Source organism: Phaethon aethereus, assembly GCF_964289735.1.
Source record: "Phaethon aethereus genome assembly, chromosome: 9".
NCBI lineage: Eukaryota > Metazoa > Chordata > Aves > Phaethontiformes > Phaethontidae > Phaethon > Phaethon aethereus.
The window spans coordinates 8648208-8671872 of NC_138585.1; the positions used below are offsets into that span (position 1 = coordinate 8648208).

The 23665-nt window shown below is 42.9% G+C and overlaps 1 protein-coding gene across 1 annotated transcript in view; it reads right to left on the minus strand.

Annotated features, from left to right (window-relative positions):
• Positions 1-12126: 12126 nt before the first annotated feature.
• Positions 12127-23665, minus strand: part of EPHA4 (EPH receptor A4) — a gene marked incomplete at its 3' end in the record, with an annotated part of 103351 nt that continues 91812 nt past the window's right edge. Inside the window, exons 12-17 of the mRNA XM_082003822.1 lie at positions 21172-21233; positions 20451-20660; positions 17779-17928; positions 15200-15393; positions 12529-12684; positions 12127-12241 (exon numbers count right to left, since the gene is read on the minus strand). Coding sequence (XP_081859948.1) covers positions 12127-12241; positions 12529-12684; positions 15200-15393; positions 17779-17928; positions 20451-20660; positions 21172-21233 — 887 coding nt within the window. The remainder of the gene's footprint in view (positions 12242-12528; positions 12685-15199; positions 15394-17778; positions 17929-20450; positions 20661-21171; positions 21234-23665) is intronic.

Genomic DNA, 23665 nt, shown 5'->3' on the forward strand with positions numbered 1-23665 from the left:
CAGTTGCATTTACCTCAGATGGAAGCAAAAATAATGTAGCTGAAGTCAGGGTAGCAAAAAGATGCAATGTCAACACCGTATTTGTCTTTTCTCCTTAATCAGACTACGCCCATGTGCCGGTAAAAAGTGGGGCCAGAGAAAGAATTTTACCAACCAAATCTCTATCATTTTAATATGTCACCAGTCCTACATAAACTCTTCAAGTCAAGCTCAGGGACAGATTGGTGTGACTTACTTATCTTCTTTTATAAGAATGAAGAGTTTATTCTTTTTATTAAAATGTTCCCAAGGTATTTCTAATTGTTGTCAGAGAAAAGAGGTTCAACTAGGAAGAAGCCTGTGCTTTATGGGGAAAGTGATTACTCCCAGGGACCCTGATCACTTGTGGCAAATATTCCCACAGGCTCAGAAGCATTTTTTAAAATGTTCTCCATTGATCCCACGACGGCCCTGGTCCCAGCCCATCACCAGGCACGTCTGAAAGCCAAGAGTGATGAGTGAGTCCTGCTGAATAAGGGCTTGTACCTTTGTTTGGATCCGAGTCACGTTCTGACAGGTTGCTCCGTATTGTACCAAAAGCATCCCTGTGTATTATGCACATTCATTGCCAGCTGGAGTTGTCTTATTGTTGAAAATAAACAATAATGACATTAATGATTTGCCCTAGAACACACACACTGGCAGCAGCAGCATTGCTGTGGAAATGGTACTTCAGCACTTGACAGGTTCATTTTCAGTTGTATAAGTAATTGAACATATTTAAAAAACTGACACTGGTATTACAAAGCTGAATTCTCTCCTAAGGGTGGTGCAGGGACAGGTAAGCCCATGCACACAGTGAGCTTACGGTCATATCCTCCAGAGCAAGCTCTCGCCCACCAGCACGCTTGATGCGTCAGTGCGATGTCAAGCATAAGTTCAGCAGCTGTCTTCAGCAGTAATGCTGCCAGAAGGACAGGGCTGGACGGGGGTGAGAGCAGAGGCACGGTGCTCTGCGCTGCACCACGACAGCCAGCCAGGACAGAGCTCTTTTCTTGCACGTGTGTGTATGCAAGGTAATTTCATATACACATAGATAGTACAAAATCTGTCTGTATCTACACCTTGTTGGGATGAAAGGAGCCTCTTTTTGAAAACCCCAGTGCTGGATGCTACCAGGCAGTATTACAGCAACTTTTTACTAGGAAAAACTCCTTAAACTTTTTTAAAAGGATCCATAAACTTATTCCTCCCGCTACCAAACTTGCTACTAAGCAAGAGAAAAAACCCCACCCACTCTAATGCAGCACAGCTCTTGCACACCCATCCATGCATTTTGCTCGTAATACTCAGTACTCTTGAATTCAAACACTGGTTTAATACATAACTTACAAGTTATTCCCAGAATTGAAACAGTTCTGTGGACTCCCCTGGGTTTCAGAATAGCTCCTCCATAGAAATGCCACAGTCAATCAATTAAGAAAGCTAAAAGTGATCAGTCACCCACGGTTGATGGGATTTAGCAGTTGGTGAATGCTTTTTGTTCTTGCATCAACTACACCCACTTCCAAAGCTGATGAAAAATTTTTGATCACCTCTTCCACCTGTTCAGGATGGTAGCCTGGCTCCAAAACTAATCAGCTCCAAAACTCATTGCCTCCAAAGCCCTGGGTAAGTCAAAAGTAGCTCTTAGCAGGCTGCAGCCCGATGTGAAGACAAAAGCAGGTGAAAAGTGAAGCAACACCTGTGTAAGAAGTTTCTAGACATCAGTTTTTGAAGTCAGCACTGCTTAGGAAAGCAGTATCCTTGGGCACGGGAAGAGTGGAGACACTGCCTGCAAACATTCAGTAGCCACCACTGGCTTAGGCTCTCCTCCCTACCCCATCCAGCACAGCGGGAAGCCACCACGCAAGTACCCACGGTGTGGAACGGTGTCGTCGTGGGTGAATCTTCAAAACTTGAAACAACAGAAACTGCCCTGCTGGTACTTCTGAAAAAACCACAGCCAGCTTGTTAGGTTGCTTTCCCCTCTGTGAGTGATCAGCAGACTCAGCAAAAGACCCCGAATCCTGGCTCTGCCATTGCCCTGGCTCTGCCAGGCAGAGCTGCACCGCAGCCGCCTGCTTGGGCTGTCGGACAACTGGGAGCATGTTGTGTCCGTGTGCACCCGCCCCAGCCTGGAATGCATTTAATGGCAGAGGGGGCTGTTTAGTTTCCCATTTCTTTCCTCCACCTGTGGATACGTAGAGATCCAAAGATGGTGAATGACACATAGATGTTCTGCTTCTTCAACAACCATCGTGGAACACTCAGAGAGAGTCCACAAAAATGGCAAAAAAGGTCTCTGAGGACACCGTGTTGCAATCCTAACCATTTGGCCAAACAAAAGCCATCTGCCATCAAAATATGAACCTGAGAACAAAGCTGACTCCACAGAAACCTTCCTGTCTGTTGTTGGATACCATTATTTTGTATTGTTAAATATGTACTTCAAATATTTGCATGAGTAATGGCCACATAAAAAAATACGATAGACAAAAAGACCAACCTGAATGTGCTATCACTACTTGAGTTACTGCCAAAATGCACTTTAAAGTATATTTCCTAGTGAAAAATATAAATAAAAATTACCTTAAAGTTTCACGTAGCTAAGGACTAGATCCTTAAGCTGATGCAAACCTAGGTACTCCCAGTGAGATCAGCTCATAGCACCTGTGGGACCAGATCAACTCATTATCCTTCTTTTCTTATTATTGTCAGTGTCACATTTCCTAGGCCTTTCATATTAAGCCGCTTCAGTCAACCCAGCAGCCTCCTTAAGTGTGGAGGAACACCGTCATTCCATTTTCACCTCACATTTTTTTCCAGAAGCATTTTTTTCCAAAGGAGTTTTAACCACTTTTTAAAACAGGTGAAAGTAAATGCTTGTTAATACTTGTCATATATTGCGAATCTGCTGGGTGGAAGGTCCCAGGAAAGCTCTCAGACACAGATGAATCCGGTAAGCAGATGAGCCGGGCACTCCCCTGCTTCCCTGGGGATTCTTGTGATGAATTTTTAAGTGTTGAGTTTCCAGGCGATCCTGTTGGCACGTGGCAATGAGATGGCACCGAGCTCCGCAGCACTTCTGAGAATTTGAGGCCAGAGTTTTTAAGGTACTTCTGCATTTAAATCTACTGAAAACTCTCTCTCTGATGCCTGCTCACCTCCCAGACATTCGGATTTTCAAAATGTGTATGACTTGGCCAACCACTGCTGCCGAACAGCCTAAATGCTGATGCTGTCCCAGAGCAACCGACCTTCCCCCAGCCTTCAAACGAGCAGAAGCTCAGAGAGCATCTCCCAGGACAGGGGACATCGGCCCAGCCCCACGCTCACCGGGGATCCTCCCGTACCTGTGACCCTGCTCCGGCCATGTGACAGGAGGCCCAGGTCAGACCACTGGTTGCTGGTGAGGAGGAGGCACGACACCACCTTTCATGAAAGCCGTCATCCCAGTAATATTGTGAGAGAAGGACGATTGTGGAGACCACGAGAGGCAGGAAGAAGGGCCTGCATGGGCAGGACCTACCTTGGGCAGGTCTCTCACAGAGACTGCCTCACGGCAGGCTTTGCCACAGGCTCCGAGGCGTGAGGGGGACCGGAGCAGCACAGCACGTCCCTCCACAGCTTTCCAACCTCTCTGAGCTTACGTGGCTTCTTGCTGTGACTTCTGAAAAACCCCTCCCCAGGTGATGGAGATGTTTTGGGAGCTTTGTCAGCAAGACACTTAATGCAAGGCCGAAAATCCACCCGGGAAGCGGGAGCTCATTACGCGAGCGGCTGCACCCCTCGGCTAAGCAGCTCCAAAGCATCATTAAAAAGTTGCCAATAGGCACCTACCTGCACCTGCAATTGCCTGACAGCCCTCGACTGCCCGGCCCTCAGAGTTTAGTTACTGACCCCGGGGGAGGCAAGTTACCTTGACGGAGGCGGGAGGAGAGCAGGGCTCCTGACCGTGGTTTTGTTCTGCTGACCAGTAGTTTTTTTAATTTGAGTAACAATCTTCAAAAAATGAATACCAAAATACCTCAGCCCATTTAATTCGTTACAAGATTTTATAGAGCAGCATCATGAGTAACTTCAAGAGCACTATAAAATCAAGGATTTCGTTATCTTTTGTTGGTCTGGTTACAGGCTAGTAATGCACAGCAGATTACTGGAATATAATTGCCCTATATATATGTATATGTATAAAAGTAAGTTAGTGTAGCATATTCCTGTGGCTACTATCTCCATCCACCCATGGAGAACACATCTTATTAAGCTGATTGGAATAGAATGCTTTATGTTTTAATTCTATTTTTAAAAGAAAACGTCTACATATTCATGTAACTTTTCAGAGGCTCCTGTAAACAAAGAATTACATTCAGGGCCCCTGCCAGAAATAAGATATGTCAGAGGTCTGTAACCCATTCAACAGAGAATCGGTCGATGGCCCAAGGGTACTTCCTTGCAAGGGAAAGGGTAAAATAACTGAGGTCAAGGCCTCAAACGCAGCTCTAGTTTTAATCATGTTGTTGATTTGGAGCATAAAATGCTTTTTTTTTTCCTTCACAATTGTCAAAACTCATTTTGTTTTTCTTGACATGCCTAGAACGGCCCCAATGTCTCTAGATAAACCATGCCTGTTCCTCACACCACTCCATGCTCAGCCCAGCGCCAGCTATGTACATCGTCACGGAGATGCAAATCTATGGGCTTTGTATCTAATTAGAATCACTTGCCTCATGCTGCTGTATAAATATGTGGAAAGAGTGAGGGGCAGAGAGAGAAGAAATGTCTTTTTGGTAAGGAAATATTTCAGTAAAATCCATAGACTTGGAAGAAAATAAAACCACCGGGGTAAAAAGTTTTGATAGGATGATTTTGTAGATTTGGGAGCTAAAAGGAAAAAGGAGAGGAGATTAAGGAAGAGAGGGGAGAGCACCCAAGTGTTCAATCCTCACTGGACATTTTGAAACAGTTGTTTCTTAAAAAGATGTAAAGGTCCTGCTTTCATTTCGCAATGCAACTAAATAATTCATAGAAGTTTTTCTTTGTGTGTGTGAAACGCAGTCAGTTTTTCCAGCCATGACATGTGCTCTCTTAATACACCGACTGGCCGAATAAAGGCACCAGAGAAAGACGCAGCTGGCTGGCTTGCTCTCTCAAGCACAAAAGGACACAACGAACTCATTTTTCAAATACCATAAACCCAGTGCCACTGGCGGGACTTTCTCGGGACCAGTGCTGTTATGATGTAGTTCCACTGGCTTCACTGCAATCTTTCCTAAGAAGAATCTAGTTAAAAATATTTTTCAAATAGGCAAGTCAACAGCTTAAGGAAATTTCTAGGACAGCCACCACCTTTTCTGTGGTACCTCTGAATTGTGTACGTAGGTAATTCCGGTAGTAAGCTGCCAGAAAATCAGTATATCCCAAACTAAGCAGCAGCATTGTAAGGAAGCGACAGCTAAGGACACGACACCCTTGGCACTCAGACTGCAGTGCAGCACGCGCCCACGCGTGTGTCACCATTACGCAGCAACATCCTTTACACAATACCCACTCTCTCGTCTCTAGCTCAGAGCCCTGGTCACAGACACGTCCCTCTCCATGTTCCGCTGCTCCTGACACTCCCACACCTCCGGTTTGCACTTCACCCCTCAGCTTCTCCCTCCTGCTCCTTTCACCTTCTCTCTCTCTGGCCACGAGTCTCCAGCACGCGCCCACCAACCCACGCAAACGTCACCCACAAGCAGAGCAGCAAGTGCCATAACTCGGCGAGGTCACGGTTCCCACATTAGAGGCGAAATTCTGGCCCAAAGGAAGCTGCGACAACTGCAAGATTTCTGCCAAGGTGCCGACTGGCCCCAGACAAGGTCCAGTCAGCGGGCGATGGCGGGGGAGATTCCCAGCCGACCCTAGGAGAGCCATGGAAACGACATGATGATCCTGCAGGTTGTCTCGGGTATGGCGCCCATGGATACCACCTGGTCTCCACGGAAAAATCCCCGATATCGTTAACAAGGTCAGCAGCATCCTTCCCACAATACAAATATTCAGCACAACACACAACTTGTGACGGCAACAGGAAAAAGCAACATGCTTTAAGGTACATGTGGGAGTTTCACAGTTTAAATGAACTTCGGGAGCGCGTTCCTGTGAAATCTACTGAAGAGAATTAATCCCTTTGGGGCAAACACCAGCATTATCGCTCTGAGTTCTCTATTCGTATCTGCTGTGCTTAAATGCTAAATTGAAAAGATGCAATAATTAGAAATAGTCCATTTCAGGTTTGTACAGCAACTACTTTATTATTTTCAAATGCAAATGTTTGCATTGTTTGCTATTTTACAATTTTACAAACTAGTTATAAAAGACCATAAATAAATGACATAAGTTATGTGTACCTAAAATTCATGGAAGGGGGAAAAAAATTACAAATTAAAACAAAATAGAAAAATCTCTATATCTAACCCAGAGATCGTTCAAATGCAGGAACCAAGAAATGCTGTTAGATTTTTTCAGTATGAACTAAATTATAATACGCCTCATACATTCTAATTTTAACCACAGTCCTTGCATATTCCAACATACTTGCAGTGATACAAAAAAATAAATGCACTCTCTTTTTATTTGTCTGATTAGTATTTCAGATTTTTTTTTTCTGGTTATGAAAATGTCACATAAAAGAAAAATACTGCTTTTTAAGTCCTGTTTACTGGTTACTTACCAGCCTTTTGTATTTTATACATATATATTTTTAATACATAAGATCCATCACAAAATTAGTACAGCAAGAAACCCGGACAAACATCAACCAGTGGTGTGTGAGCAGGACAATTTCTTAACAAACAGAGGCTTATCGCGCGAGACAGTCCTGGTGATGACCTCGTCCCTACGGGGAAGCAGCGCCGCGGCACTCGCTTTCCTTTCGCCCCCAGCTCTGTCTGGAGCGGCCACCGCAGGTGGCCCCGTGCCGGCCAGCGCAGTTGGCACCTCCCGGCATCCTGACCGTGCCCGGCCTCTGCCGACAGCACGGCTGCCCTCGCTTCCCTGCCACAGACCTGCAGCTGCTCCTTCGCCAGAGCAAGCAGAATTGCGGTTAACGATGGACTCGGAGCGCCGGTGAGGAGGGAAAAGAGGAGTAATCAGGAGCACCTTTGGGACACCCCTTTAGGGCTCTGGTCGAGGCTGTGCTCTCTTCCAACGCAGCGCCTCCAGCTTCCTCCCCGTCCCGTGGCAGTTTGCTGTGCCCCTGCGTCCAGGCAGCAAGCGGGGAGCATCGCCTGCCCCGCTCCAAATACCCAGCGGCCGTACGTTCCCCGGGCTCCAGAGCTCAGCTCCACTCAGAAACTAGCTTACGCTACACTAACAGTGAATTCTCCAAAGACAGAAAGCTTTTCTAGGTAGCACCGGTAAGTCGCAGCACTGTTCCTCGAGCCATGGCAGAGTTGCCTTCTACTGCACTTCACCAGCTCTTCTTCACCCCCACGAGGAACAGGACGCATTTCACAACTCTCTTGCTAAGTACTGTAACCTTACAGGTCTTGTTGCATTTTTGTTCCTTAACTGTGCTGGGAGCAAATGACGTGTTTTGATTATTACGTTACAAGTTTTCACAGCTTGCACACAGAGCAAGGGGTTTCTGTGAATGGAAGAATTGCATATATTTGTTCGCATTCAACAAGTCTTTAAAATCCTATTTTTGCAAATAAAAAAGGCTACTTAAGAATTCAGTTCAGGGTTACCAGTGGATGGAAATGCAGGTGTTACTCCATCACCTTGCCATTGAGAAACTGGTCAGTCTTGATCATGAAGAGGGCATCAGTATGAATAAACACCACTTAGGAAAATCTTTATCACCCTTACGGATCCCATGATCCACAACTCCAAAACTAACTTGAAATTGCCCCTGTTTCAGGCTGCAGAATTACTCAATTAAGGTTAGTGTGGCAGCTAAAAAATACACTTATAGATACAGAAATTCAAACACTTTTTAATGTGTGTGTTCTTGCTACCACCGCAGACACAAGCTATTGGCCTGCTCTCATACGACAGCGGACTCCTGCGCTTCCAGAGATGTTTTCGCCTCATTCACAGGCAGTTCTACACACGAGGTGACTCGCACGCAAACGCACGCACACAAGCACACATACGCACCTTTCAGAGAAGGTAATAATCCATTATCCATTCAAGGAAAAAAATATATTTATATCACTGCAATGGCACGTTTTGTGTAAAACGTCACTTCAGCAACGTATATAGGCAGCTCACAGGAACTGGGTTCTTTGCTGCGGCACCTGGCCTGGCGTCCATGGAAAGATGTGTAGTGCTCCGTCACCTGCATTCTTCCGAGATGCAGCGGTGACAGCCGGGGGGGGGTAAGGAGAGGAAATAACAAAATATATAAATAAAACCAAAAGTAGGAAGGGCAAGAAGAGGGGGAGGAAAAAAAAACAATCCAGAAGTCTGCAGGGCTTTGACACAGTACATTCCTCAGTGACAACTGGGTGCTGAGTCTTATCGAGTTAGTTACCTTTCGATGAATCAAAAAACAGAGTGGGTGGCAAGAAAAAAAAAAAAGAGGAAGTAAAAGTCACACTCTCTTCAGGGACCGATGACTGTTCAGCATGTGTTTTCCAGAATCGGTACTAGGGAAGATGCAACTGTGGATCCAGAAGGCTTCATGTCTAGCCTGTGTTCCTCCGTGGTCAATATGATCAATAGGATGGGCTATGAGGCCGTGAAAGCAAAATCTAGTTTCCCTGCACAAAAAGAAAACACAAATATATTAAACAACATGCAAGAAGACACACACATGCCTGCCTGAAAGCCTCCTCTTAGATTTCCCAGCAGCAGCACTGCTGTAGGTGACAGCCCTTCCTTGGCTGGTGCAATTACTGATTCACATCAAAAGAAAAGGCCTGAACTCATCTCTGCTCACCATCTGAACTCGCCATCTTCACCTCTTCAGGTGGCATGACAGCAGGTTCACGGAATTAAACCTCTCCCCAGAGAGGGGAGAAGGATTTCCTAAAGGACAGAGAACAAAGTAGGAAGAGATGCAATTCTCACACAAAAAGGCGGCTGAGCCGCAAACGCAGGAGGCTGCAGCACGTTGCCATGCTCTCGCTGCTGGGTTCGGCTGTCTTGGGCCAGCGAGACAAATACAGCCGGTGGTTCTCAAAGGGTGAGAACACTTTGCCTTCCTTGTCCCTTTTCTTTCCCTCACACTACTTCAAAGTCTTGCTTCCATGACCTATCTTACAAATGGATGTGGTTTTTATATATATATATGCCACCTATTTTTTTTTTTAACCTGCTCTCCTCCAGCTAAAATCACATTCAGGTGGATGCCCCCTCACTGGCCGTGTTTTATCACAGGGAACACAACCACCGATGGCAGTTCTGAACACCTGGCATCTGAGCTGCCTTCACAGTTTTCACTCTATAGGGACACAGTTTTTCGTTCGGTGTGGAAAGCATTGGAGTGTTTTGAATTACCGTTACTAGACTCCAAGAAAGCAATTTTACAAACTGGACAGAAAACTGGGTGTATTTTGTTTTTACGTAAAAAGACAGAATGAACAGAATTGCAACAGATTTACAGCAAGGGGAAACTTAAGGTATCTCTGCGCTTAAGCAAAAGAATTTTTGCTGCTCAAAGTACAGGTGTCAAGTCTTTAAAATGAGCAACCACTTCTTATGTTGCCCGGCAAAATGACATTAAAACATGCTGGTTTAAGTTTTGTAAAAAGAATCTTAAATTTCTTGAAATTGAAAAGCTTTTATAAGTAATACTGCAGAACAGTTCTTACTAAGCTGTCATGACTTGACAGGATCCAAATATAGCATCCCATATTCTGAACAAGCTGTCTTCTGAGAAAGTTGGGGGCGAGGGAGAGTTAGTGGTTAAAACCAGCAAGTTATTGTTAAAAGTGACAAAAAGTGATGAGTGACGATACAGTAAGTATGACGTGTCCAACCGAGCAAACTGTTTTGGATTTAGTATAAATGCAATTATTAAAAAAATCTGACATATAAAGCCCCTAAATAATTTCTGAATTTGCTGTCAGGTGCGGATGGGACCAAAATACTATAGACCAAAGAACCAGTCTGAGAACCATCAAAATATAAACCTCACCTTTCTGACACTGTGCCTGGCACAGCTGAAATGCAATGTCTGTTCTAGAGGATGTGTCATGAAAATCCTCCTCCTACCCAGCACAGCATAGGTGGGCCTGATCCTGTCTCTTTTCTAAGGTCATCTCATCACTTTGGTGCTCAAAAGGACTTTAAAAGGAATCTAATTTATACGGTCTGTTCAAAAAGAGTAATAGAAGCTTTAATATCAATAAAATTCACGCCTAAATGTGTTCAGAGCTTTTACTGGATGAAGTTTTATCCAATGTGACCAAATGAGGACAACCACATTGCTACAGCAGTCACCTCCACCCAGCAACCCAGGGGATGCTTCCACTCGCTCAACTCTCCTTCTGTTCCTTAGAGGAGCTGGAGGGCAGCTTTTCGAGCAGGTCATGCTCCACCTTGTTTGCCATACGTGCAGAGAGGCGCTTAGACCTGAGCTATGCAGCCTACACCTGGCACTCACACCCACGGCTGCCTTGATAATCCAGCCTATGGGGCTGGTTTCAAAAGTGCATTTGGTTCCCACAGCTGATGAGACTGGATCACTGCATCTGAAGTGTGACACTGCTGCAATAACATAGAGCTATTACCATGCCTGACACCCAAACTGTGCAAAACCAGGAAGGCTGCATGCACAATCCCATTTCCTTCTACTCCCCCTCCCTTAAAACCACTGACACAGCAACTGAGATTGATCTTTCTAAAACACAAACATTGGTTCTACTGTTGTTCCTGAGAGAGCAGGAGAGTCCTTGGTTCTTGGTGCGTTTACGAGTATCTGTACTTCACAAAGTTATTCTTACTTTCTATAGGATCCACATGTGTGGGTTTGTCCACCAAAAATTAAGGGCACCTCTACTGCTCTCAGTGTAAAGTGGGGTCAGGCTCTTAGCACTGAACTGAGCGAGCCCCAGGATGCAGTCCTACACCTCATCTGCACATCCTAACATGCAACAGCTTGAGAGCAAGACCGGGTTTTGAAACAGCGTGACTTTCACCGTCATCAAAGAGAGCAAACCATGGAAAACACTACGCAATTAGTCTGGGAAACCAGCACAGGGTCACACAAACCAGCTGGGAACCCCAAATAATGCATACCACAGCACTCTTTTTTTTTCTCCCCCACCAGTGACGAAATCCTAGCACGTTTTAAGAAATAAAGCACCGTGAACATGTTGACATTGTACTTCCACTGACCTTCTGCATGTGGCAAAGGGAATTGCTTCTTAAAAGAGAAAAGAAGTCTGAAAGCTCCAGAGCCACAACTGTCACAGCTGATTACTGGCAAGATGTTCACAAAATGTCTTTAAGTGGTAGGATTCATCACGGCACAACAACAGCCAATAATCTCCCCAGAAGTCCAGTTTTTCCCAGTAATCCATGAGGTGGGTCATTTCTCAAGGTCTCAAGCCCTTAAGTGGGCAGATCACTAATCGTCAGGCACTGATTAGCCAAATGATATTCTCACTGAGGTTTCTGCAAGGTATTAGTGATGCATCAAGTCTGCAAAAAATATCCTAGGGCAGGTTCTTCATTCCAGTGAAAGATGCACAACGGTGGTTTCACCCACAAATAAAACACTATGGTTGTAATCCTATGGGTCCATAGGGAGAAGGAAAGTAATTCTGTTTTTGTTTTTTAAGCACAGTATCTGGCAGCAAACATAGCATCAAAACTTGAACGTGACTTTATATTTATATAGATACATGTATTTTACATATCGTTGATCAACAGAGAAGTATGTTCCAAGAAACAATTTGTTCCAGGTCTGGTTTAAAATGACGGCTTGTCATTTCTGGAGGCCCTCCTCTCAACACACGCGCTCGGTTTCCACAATCTGTACATCAAGCAATGCTGCAGATCTTGATTTCGACGGGCGAGGAGACGAAGTAAAAAAAGTGCAGTTCTTCAATTAAAGTGCATGGATGAGGTAAACTAATTTCAAGAGTTTTGAGTTTATTCAGTACTGGCTCAGACGGGAACCATCCTGCCGTGCATCTGTTGCATTTGGGTGCGCATTGCTTGAACGCTGCTCAAGATCTTGTTCTGGTGCGCGATGGCAGTGATCCCGATCCTTGCCAGGTCACTGTGGAAAGCAAGAGAAGAAGCAGGGGGCTGAGAACCGTGGATCAGATGCTGGCGCAGAGAAAAATATTAAGAGTCAACCGCAAGCAACACAGCAAAAGCAAGGCAGATGTACAGAAATGTTTAATTAAGTAAGTGAAGGCATTGTGGAGGCATTTTAAAGTTATCCTCCATCCAAATGAAAGGCATTCCATTCCTTTAATGAGTGTAATGATATGCAGCACAAAGCAAAAGAGGCCGATTAAATCCAGATTTACCAGTTTTTTTGTTATATCGCTGAGTACTTACTCCTGGTTCATATGCACCACAGCCTCTAGGGTGGTATAGCCAGCAGCTGTGAAGTTATCCTTGTATCGCTCCATTTTAATGGCTTGGAGCCAGTCACCGACAGAAACAACCGCCGAGAACTCAGGGGAGCTGGGATCCAGCAGGGCTGTGCTAGGTCTGGATGGCAAACAGTGAAAGGACAGAGAAATGGCGTCAGCTGGATCATGAATCACAAACCAAAGTCTGGTCTCTGCAACAATTATCCTCAATGATTAGGGAAAGTAAGGGCAAGACGTTGTGCCCAGAAAAACTGGTGGCTCTCTGCACAGCAGCGTAGATCAGTGCAAGAAACTTAACAAAATGCAAAGTAATAGGCCAATTTCTGCTAAGAATAAATTTGACCTCAGATTTCTATTTTTCCTTTCAGATCTAATGTGAAACCATTATGTAGCTTACAATTTTCACCTCAGATGCAACCGAGTTCATAGAAAATGCTTTTACTTTAAAAAACAAAGAAGATAGTAATGCTGGAACACGTTCAGCCTACTGGGTCTGTATCTCACAGGCAGCAATGCCAGACCTTGCCAACCCTGCATGTGTCAGACCTCAGCTCAGCAGCTATGGAAACGCTGCCGAAGTGTGTGCAAAGGAACTGGGAGCTCACAACCTGCCAGACTGGTTTGGAGGGCAAAACTCAGGGCGGGTTCAGATAAGTCCTGCTTCTAGCCAGGTTCGCAGGCAAGCTCAGTGCATTCAATCAAACCCAGGACAGCAGGGAGTTAATCCCCTCTTTAATCAATCCATTCCTGACCGGCACGTGTGCCAGGACTGGCGGGAATCAGGCGAGCTTTGATCTTTGTTTGCACTGTGGAATGTGCTTCTCATTTTCCCTTGCACAGATTTGTGAATAATTATTTTTATGAAATTTGCTTCTCTTACGAATATCTCATTTTTTATTTCATGTATATTGTAAATCACAGTTTCATTAAACCATTATAAATTACTACTATCTATCTAACCAAAACAATTATCATTTAGCAATTTATTTGAAAATGCACATCAGCAAAGATTAGGTGTGCAACAGCATAGTTATGTCTTGCCTAAGGCACTGAGTACATGCTCGTAATACTTGGTACAGCTCTTTTTCTGTACCAACACAAGACCAATGATGGCAACCTAATTATATACACTTATACTTCATGTATAAAGTCATATATCAATAAAGTTATATGCATATTTGAAATTCATATTCCAAAGAGAAGAAATAGAAAGATCTATAAATAGCCATGAACATGAAATGACCTTGAATAGGCTATTAACTTACAGACACACACACACACAAAATGACCTTGAACAGGCTATTAACTTTTGTAAAACCTATATATTTTCAAAGAGAACGTGTAAATTGGAAAGCAAAATGAAGGAGTTCACACTGTGATTCTCAAATCAAATTATCACAGCAGATCATATTGTGATTCTCACCATGTAAATTATTTAAGCCTCAAGGGTGGATACGTTTTTGACAGGCTACCAATGCAATTAGGGCAATCTGGGAGATATGTGGTGATAGTGGCCTCGCAGGGTTAATAATCCCTCTTCTGATAATGTACATTGTAAGCAAGACTCACAAAGGGACCTACAAGTTTGAAAACGAACATAGCTTTTTCCTGGATGTTGTTCTGTTGGAGGCTGAATCAGAACCTCTGTAACTCCTTTACTGATTCAAGAAACTTAATTTTGTATTGCCCAATGGATATTTTTGTAACCTTTCCTTCTACTGAAAAATATTTTCCCATTATCTTCCTCTTGTTTCTTTTCTTTTAAGCTTTTTTCCATATTTGCTGTAAGCAAATTTACCTGACAAAGCAAAGACAATTGAAAAAAAAATAGAACAAACCTGGTGTAAATTGGTAAAGCTCCCATTACTTCAGTAGTGTTTCACCAGCTTAAACAAACTGCTGATCTGTCCCAACAAAGATATTTTGGTTTTATCCTACAACTCTGGGCGTTTCCTTCCTACTGTGCTTCTTTTGCACGTACCAGGTATACCATGCTTAGCAAACAAAACAAAACACAAATGTAATGCGGGATCGGTGGAGACATGAAACTGGCTTTCCACAAAATTAAATTCAAATTCACATAAAAATTAATCCACACCTTCCCAATGCCCGCAAGGCGTTGGCTGTAATGCCGTAATGCTCATTTGCAAATCCTACACAAATCTAGGGTTTATAAAACTTGATGATGTACTTTTCCTGCAGAAAACCACATCACTCCTGTTAGCTACACTGCATTAAGGCTACCCATTCAAGCCCTTTCACTAGGGGGGAGAGGGAAAAGACACTGCAAACTTTATCTTCAAAGAGAGCTTGCCTGCATCAGAACTTTTTCGGGACATGTTTAAGACTGTGCTATAAACCTGGTCAGTGCTGGTGTGATACATCAACAGCTCTGCTCATTCAATTTTCCTTCTCACAGAGCTAGGAAGGTCTGGGGTGCCCAGTGGGGTTCAGCAGCGTGCCAGCACAACCCTGCTGCTCTCTTGCACGGTGCAAGGTCTGCTGTGCAGTCTGGCTCTGCAGAGCAACAGAGCACGCTTTAATCCCAGCACGGAGGTTTAGGTGACTTGCAGCTTTGCCTGTCATCTCCACTGTGCTCCCTCATACGTCACCATTACAAAAGCACAGCTGACCTGGAGCTCTCGCTGCCTGTCCTCTTCAGGCTGTTGGGGTTGCGGATGAGTTTGTCCAGCATGTTCACGATCTGTCCAAATTTAGGCCTGTCACTGCGTTCCTTCTGCCAGCAATCTAACATCAGCTGATGGAGAGCAATGGGGCAGTCCATCGGGGGTGGCAGCCGATACCCTTCTTCAATGGCTTTAATAACCTATAAATGGCACAATTAGGGAGACATTAGAGAACATCAGACATTACTCACACCTACCAGCTGAGTATCATTTATCCTAGGGCGATCCAAAGTATGGAAACAAATCCACAATTAAGTGAAACAACATGGAAAATTGCACTCAGACTCAGGCGGTTGGTGGTCTCAGAATTGTCATTTCTCCTCAGCAGTTCAAAACTAAAAGGGTACAGCATCCAAAGCAGACATGATATACAGCAGGGCATTGTATCACAAACGAGCAGATGGGGTACAGGGATGACAAAATAGCCCAGGTTAGAATTTAGCAACTACCCTTGTTGGGCAGAGGGTTGGAGAAGCAACAGCTCTACAGCAAATCTTTAGCATCTGTCAGTTTTGGATGCAGTATCTCGAAGATGAAAGTTTCCCCATCATTTTTAGGGTACAGCAGATCACCCTCTCCTCCCGGGCTAGCTCATCTCTGTCAGTAATACAGGCCTTGTAGAGAACCTGCTCCCTCACCGCTGTATGCTCCGAACCAAGAAATGCAGAGATAAGAACCCTTTTTGTGCAACTTTCTCAAGAAAGTTACGGAAGTCCAATGCAGCACCTTAAGTATGCATTTCATATTTAATAGAAACCAGAAAAACTCACAAGCTGAAGTAATTTCAAACCCTCCAAAAAGGACTCCAGACCTCAGTACTCTGATGGTTTCTTAGTTCTCTCGGGAGAATGGGACGTGATCAAGACTCAATTCTGATACGACAGGGACATGACCCAGAAGCCTTCAGATCTTAATTAAGCGATATAACTTTGCTGGCAGGATTCACCACGAGACTAGAGACCAGGAGTGCACAGAGACTGAATTGCACTAAATTCCCTCATTCTGGTCTTGTCCAATTAGTGGCTAAAATCCACTGGGAGGACAGGGCAAGGGATATGTTTGCACTATTAGTGGCTCTTCAGTGACCACAAACAAAGTGGCTCTCACTACTCCAGAAAGTATGAAGATCCTTTTGATTTCTCTTGATTCAACAGATACCGAGAATAATTTGAAATCCACTTCTGCTTTCTTGTGAAAAGCACTGCTCTCACCATAGGTAAGAAGAAAAAATGGTATGTCTATGCCATGTCCTAAAAAGAGGATGCAAAGACAGTAATACTGGCTTTTGCTGTCCTGTTCAAGCCATGGTCTAGCATCACACACCAGCAGCTTACGTTAGCTCTGCATTTGTTGCATTGAGCTCCACTGTGCTGTGTAGACATGCCTGATATAACTGAGACACATCTGGTGTTTTATTTTCTTGCTAAGTCTTCATGACTTCCTGTTAGCAAAGGAAGGCAAGATTGGGTGCCAGAAAAGACATTTCACATCAGAAGGAAATTAAAATTATATCCCGTTTAGATTAAATGCCATCCGCATCTAGACACTCTTTGAAAATGTTCAGCTCTGCATAAGAAAGCAGATGACTTGTAAAATGATTTAACCACTCCCATGACCGTATATTCAGATTAACATTTTCTTCTTCCTTCATATGTTTGTAAATCCCCTGGGAAAAGAATTATGGATAATCTATGCCTCATTTTCACTGGGATTTTTTTTTTCATTTAATAAAAATTTTATTAGCAAAAGCTCTTATTAGCATTATTATTAAATACTCTTCTGGAATAGCAGCCATTGTGCATGCTCCCTCTTGGAATACACTGAAGTAGTCCAGATGGTACAGTTAAACAGGACATGCATAATTTAAGAATGGTCATTTAGGAAAGCTGCTTTTTAATGTCCTCAGGGGGCATCTATGCAATTGTCACAAAGATGCTCTGACTGATAATCAGCATTGGATTTCATATGTATTGCTTTAGATATCCTACAAGAAATAAAATAATCTGGAAGAATTACAGGCATACTGGGGCTTGAAGAATTAACTACTAATTGGAAGCCCCATTAAATTCAAGTGTTTTTTCTTAAAGACTTTCAATACAGTTTAGATTTAGTATCAACATTCAAATCTTCCCTCTCTTGATAGTATTACAATCTGACAGTTTAAATATATTAATTTCCTTTTCCTCCATTCTTATTTCTTACTTTAGTTGCTTATAAGATTTTTCCTAAAAAAAGAAGAAAAAAAAGAAAGGCGAAAAGATACATGCACAAGTTATAGACCCTAACTTGAGAATCCCCTATTCCCTGACCATAGCCCAGGTTTGAAGTATTCAAGGAAGTCTTAGCTCCAGAGAGATTCCCTGAGAAAACAGGAATCTACCACCCATGATATCCTTTAAGAACCATGTCAATGTCTTATAACCATACAGCAATTGACACAGCAACATGTCAGCAGACATCTAAGGACAAAGATAAAGGCGCCGGGGGAAAGGAAGAGGAAAGGAAGAGGAAGCTCGGAGACTCACGTCTTGATTGGACATATCCCAGTAAGGTCTTTCTCCGTAGGACATCACTTCCCACATGACGATGCCATAGCTCCACACATCACTAGCTGATGTAAATTTACGGTAGGCAATTGCCTCTGGTGCAGTCCACCTGATGGGGATCTTGCCGCCCTGTCACAAGTAAAAGAAACCACAGGCTAGTGAGTCATTGACCCACTAATGCGTGTGGCTGACACTGTTCTATACCGCCATTAAAAATACAAAATGGTTTTCTCTATGCAACTCCAGAATCCTTCTTAAAAAGGCACCCACTTTCTCTTGTTTCTTGCCATAAACCTGCCAGATCCAACCAGGAGGCAATGCTGCCCATCTGTTTTCTTTAGTCACAAGGAAGCGCACCAGTAAATTGTTAAATGTATTTTTGTCAGACCGCTAAGAGATCTCTGCTTAGGGCTATGCTGAAGCATGAGAACAAGCCAGGGGTTTTACAAAGTATATATTAGAGATTTAGTTGACAAAACAAATAAGTACATGCTGTTAATGACTGTTTCCTTGCTTGCCTGTCTGACCTGTTTGGCCTGTTTCAGAAAAATGGGATTATAAACGTTTTGCTTTTCAAAAAGGTAAAATAAAGAGAGGATAAACTGGGAAGATTTATAAATACTGTAGCGTTTCCCATGGGCAATATCCCAAGTCCTACCAGAGATGTGAGAAGGCAAGCAAGCCTCTGGGCTCTCCCAGTCCCTGTGGGAGGAGTTCAACACCAGACCACAGCACAAGGCTGCTTTTGATACCTGTTGGAGAGAGCTGCCTCTTGTTACAGTAGTTCTTTTTAAACAAATAAAAACACCTGGGCACCTGATTTGGGCCACTGAGGTGCTGCACTGGAAAGGAACTCACTCCATCCTGTTTATCTGATTTTGCCTTAGCTGGGTGATCCCAGGCCAGAGATTTCTCCTTTATGCTAATATGCAAGGTGTTTTTAACTGAGCTTTTTGTTTCCTACAGTTCCACCTGGGGAACAACTTAAGCCGAACAAAGGTTTTAGGTTTTTTTCATTTGCCTTTATGCTTTTTTGATTAAGTTTATTTTGGTAGGTTTTTTTCTCAGCGATCTTCTACATAGTTTTTATCCATAACTGAGTGCAGTGTGTGCATACTTAATGGGTTATTGTTCTAGTATCTCTCTCAAGTGTTTAATATGGACTTGTTCCAAAGCCAAGTGAAATCAAAAGGGGTCCTTCTCCTGGCTTCTTTGGCTTTTGCAGCAAGCCCTTTGTGAACCAGGTTGTAGCAGTACGTGCCTTGTGTGGCTACAGGATGCTCTCACTTTAATCAGTTATACTACTAATGGGGAGCAGAACGCACCATTCTCTTAAAAAAGGATGCTTTAAAAATTGCATTCTATTGCATCGACTCTGGTTATGAAAAAGCTCTATTCCTCCTTTCAGACACAGATGCATGGACATTGTTTATACATGGGTGTCATTCTAAAAATTGTCAATAAGCTCTTTTTATTTAGCTGCTCAAGTACAGTGGAGTTCATCCAAATTTTCCTGATCCTTCATTACTGATACCAAATGAAGACAATGCACTGTAAAGCAAATGTCATTGATTCCCTGTAGTTTACTCTTGAGAGCAAACATACTACTATATCTCCACTCACTAAATTCAAAGGGAAGCTTTTCAATCATTTCTGTCTTGCTCTTGTGTGTTTGTCTAAACTTTGACTTCCCTGAATACAGCTTTTCAGACCTCTGCTTCTACTTCTTCCACTTGCCACCATTATGAGTGTGAAATACCAAGGCTGGCCAGAATTTAATACTACGTGAATCCATCCTTCCCTGTAATGAACTGTGAATCCATTAAAGGATGAGTATTGGGATTAAACTGCAAAATCTGAGTGCTGCAAACAAACTCTGCACTAGGGAGAACAGATGGAGAATGGCAGATATTTAAAAATAAAGAAAATAAGCAATTAAAAAAGGAGACTTTATAAACTCTTTTTTTTTAATTTGCATGCATGTTAATTACAGAGGTATTGGTACAAAGTCTGGTAGTGGTCAGGATGTCATTTTGTGGCCAGAAGTACTTGCATTAGTACTATTCCACATGCAGGGTATTAAAATGGCTTTAGCAAAATTAGTTAACAGTGGGATGCTGAAATATAGATAAAATGGGAAAGAAACAAAAAATGGGAATGCAAACCTCCCACTTTTCCCAGTCCAAATTATTTAGGTCAAATTTATGACTAGCTTTGTGACAGGCAAAAGTGGATTTATCTTTTTTTTTTTTTTTGGTGGCATACCTACACCTACTGTATCAAACCTCAGTGGGACTACCCACTTGGAAATCATTATGCATGTCTGTAAATATCAGAAGGAATAGAAGCCCAAGCTTTAATTTCTGGCATCAGATTCCTGTCACGCAGTCTAGCACACTGAAGGAACCAGAGGAATACATGGGTCACATCCTCAGAGAAGAAATACTGATGCAGCTACTGATATTGCAATAATACTACATCGATTTATACTAGCTATGGAGTCTGGGCCAATGTTTATTTTTATGTTGTGATATAGGTTTTCACTCGTGACTCAGATTATTTTAAAACAAACCACTGACACCTCCCACACAGTCAGACAAAACCAATATGCTGGCAAGAAAACCCACCGGACATTTTCTTTCCCTCCTTACCCGTGTGGTGTAAGCTGCTTCAGGGTCATCTTCCAGGACGCGGGACATGCCGAAGTCAGACACTTTGCACACCAAGTTGCTGTTGACTAGTATGTTTCGAGCAGCTAGATCCCGATGCACATAGCTCATGTCAGACAGATACTTCATTCCTGAACCAATGCCACGAAGCATCCCCACCAACTGGATGACCGTAAATCTGCCATCATTCTTCTGTATATGGGGAAAGGAAGAAAATCACAGAGCATTAAGCTAAAAGCTACATTATTGCCATTGCTGAAAATGACAAAGAGCGTATCTCTGGATTCCCATCTTCTCTCAAATAAAATGCAATGTTATTTCCTCACTCTCCTGACTAGTGTCTATAATTCACCAGTAAAGTAAAAACCCAGAGGTTCTGTCACAGCTTCCAGTGATGCAGTATCCAGTTTGCAATGAATCCAGTTTTAATGAGTCTATAGCATTGTGATGCTTTCAAAAATGGAGCAAATCAGAACTATTCCCATTAAACATGGATTATTTAAGACCCTGCTATTTTAAACATTACATTTACTCTAGTTTTCAATATGAGTAACACCAGAAAACAGAATTTCCTAAGTAAAAATGTGATTTCTTTAAAAATGCTGAATTTTCAGGATCTTTCTGCAAAAAAGAACCAGAATGAAAACCAGAAAATGTTTCCCAGTATAAAATCTCCTTAGCTTATTACGAAGAAACCACCTACCCTGAGGAAGGCATCCAAGGAGCCATTCTCCATGTACTCAGTTATGATCATTACCGGTTTACCTAGAGTTCGCAGAAAGAAAAACACAATTTCTTGATGAACACCGATGTTAATGGGATAAAAATGGGTTGCACATGATTTTACTGCCAAGACACCTGGCTTACACAATCTAATTTAATTTAAAAAGCACTGAGCTTATGCCTCAGCTGTGGGAAGCAAGAGAAGAAATATTATAGGACAGAAACATTTAAAGGGCCCCATCTGGAAGGTTAACCCTTTGGTGGACTCATTGACAAGGTCTTTAACTAAAGCGGCTCCTGTTCTCTAAGGAATATATGAATTGATACTTGAGAGCTAAGAAACAAAGATCTGTTCAAACGCGACAAAAATCTTTAGTGTAATTAAATTGCTTGCAGTCTAGAAAGCCTTCCTCTTTCAAAATGTAATTTGTGAATGCTTTGGTGTCTCTGCCTCTTTTGAAAGATCAACACTTTAGCTGAGTTAGAAGCTGTCAGCAGCTACAAGGTATTCCACGACAACTGGATTCAAGAATGCAAAATACAAGCTGTTCCTTTTAACTTTCTCTGTCCCCAATTTGTATCCTGTGTCTCTCGTCATTTATAAATGAGCCAAAGCCATTTGCCTCATGAAGTCAACCACAGGATAAATGATTAATGAATTGTGTCACACGTGGGGCATAGTGCTTCGGCAGCACTGAGCTTTCCACGCTGCAATACAGAAAGCCAAGCTGGGCAATCTGAAGAGAAATGTAATGTAATGTAGCTGACATGGGGATGCTTTCTAGGCACCCACCTGCCTAAAACAACAGCAAATACGTAACTAATGCTTGATGTTGTCTTTAAGATCTTTACAAAGTCATATCACGCTGAAACTGAAAACAGCTACATACAAGTAACACTAATTATTTCACAGGGTTAAATCACGCTGGATATTCAGCACCTAGATATTTGCAGAAATAGGTCAAATATCATCTCCACTCTAAAAGTGAGCAACAGGAGATGTAGAGAAGGTCGAATGGCAAAAGCCTGGCCCCAAGATGAGCACTGTTAAGTCCACCTGAAGTCAAGGGAGCACCTGATGATTAGTGCCAGGCTGGCATGGCAACCCTCCCAGTCATGCTTGAGCTACAGGAGCTATAGAGCTTCTTCCTAAATAAAAGACAGGGTCCCAGAGAAACTTTGCTTTTGCACTTCCTGGAGCAGCTCTGAAAAAGGGAACATTATAGGGAAAGAAGGGTTCAGTGGACATGTCATCTAGACTGTAGATAGCTCAATTCTGTCTTGGCATCAGAGCTATCAGAACTACTCAACTTTTCCTTGCTTCTGTCACCAGCAAGTATCTGCTCCAGAACAACCAGCTATGAACATTACCCTACCATGAAACGTTGAAGCATTGGAAGTTCCCCTAATCATTTCTACCTCAGTGCATTTTCCGCCAAGACGCTTTTCTCTACATTTGTCAAGGATTTCTGTTTTTGAAATAACCTTTTTTTTTCAATTAGAAAACAAAATGCTATAAGGACTGACTGTACTGAAAATTTTACCTCATTTCACCTACGCCAACATCTATGTGCGATACATCACTTATTTCACTCATCATTACCTATTTCAACTTTTAAGTCCCAACCTATCCTTTGCAGGCCTTTTACTATTCCTGGTTCTCCTTCCCTTCCCAACCAATATCAAAACCCTCACTGTTTCGCTCCCATGCAAACTGGCATGCCCATGGAATGCCAGTCTGGCAGCGGAACCCCTTCTCATTTGCATGAACGCAGCAGAGAAGTGACGGTATTGCATAAAGCACACTGCTCTGGATGAAGGGCGTCGTGACCTTGGCTGAGTACTTAAGGAAAGGGATGTGATAAAACGTCATTCTCCCTCTAATTCACTTTTGCATGCATTCTTTGGTAGAAAGAGAAAAAACTCCAACCAAATCTGCATATGTCACTGTTTCATTTATCCTTTGCAACTGTGACCGGAACCCTTCCACTGAACAAATACAGCTAAATGAGTTTTAATTAACCTTCCTCAATCACAAGATACTATGTCAACGTAGAAAGGAAGACAGGGAGACTCTTTCAGTGCATTAACGTGTAATTTCATTACTCAGGCACTTCTTTAGCAGGGGAGGGGGACAGAGAGAGAAGTTACCATGAGTGAGTCAATTATTAAAGTACTTGACTAGCAGCCAATAATGTGTTCGTGTTTTTTTGCTGCCTCTCTCAAACCCCATCTACACCACTATTTATCTCACATTTTAATTTTCAGTTTATTAAATGCATTCATTTATCACAGCATTCAGAAAACCTATGGAGAAATTGAGATAAATGTCGTCTTAAGTAGCCCCGTTTACCAAACACACCAGCTCTGAGGTAGCCAAGCTGGCTTGCTGCGGAAGCATCGCTTACTGCGAGCCAGGCAATGAAACGTTCTCAGGTCAGGCTACCACCTCCTTGGTGAAAATTTCAAATCAT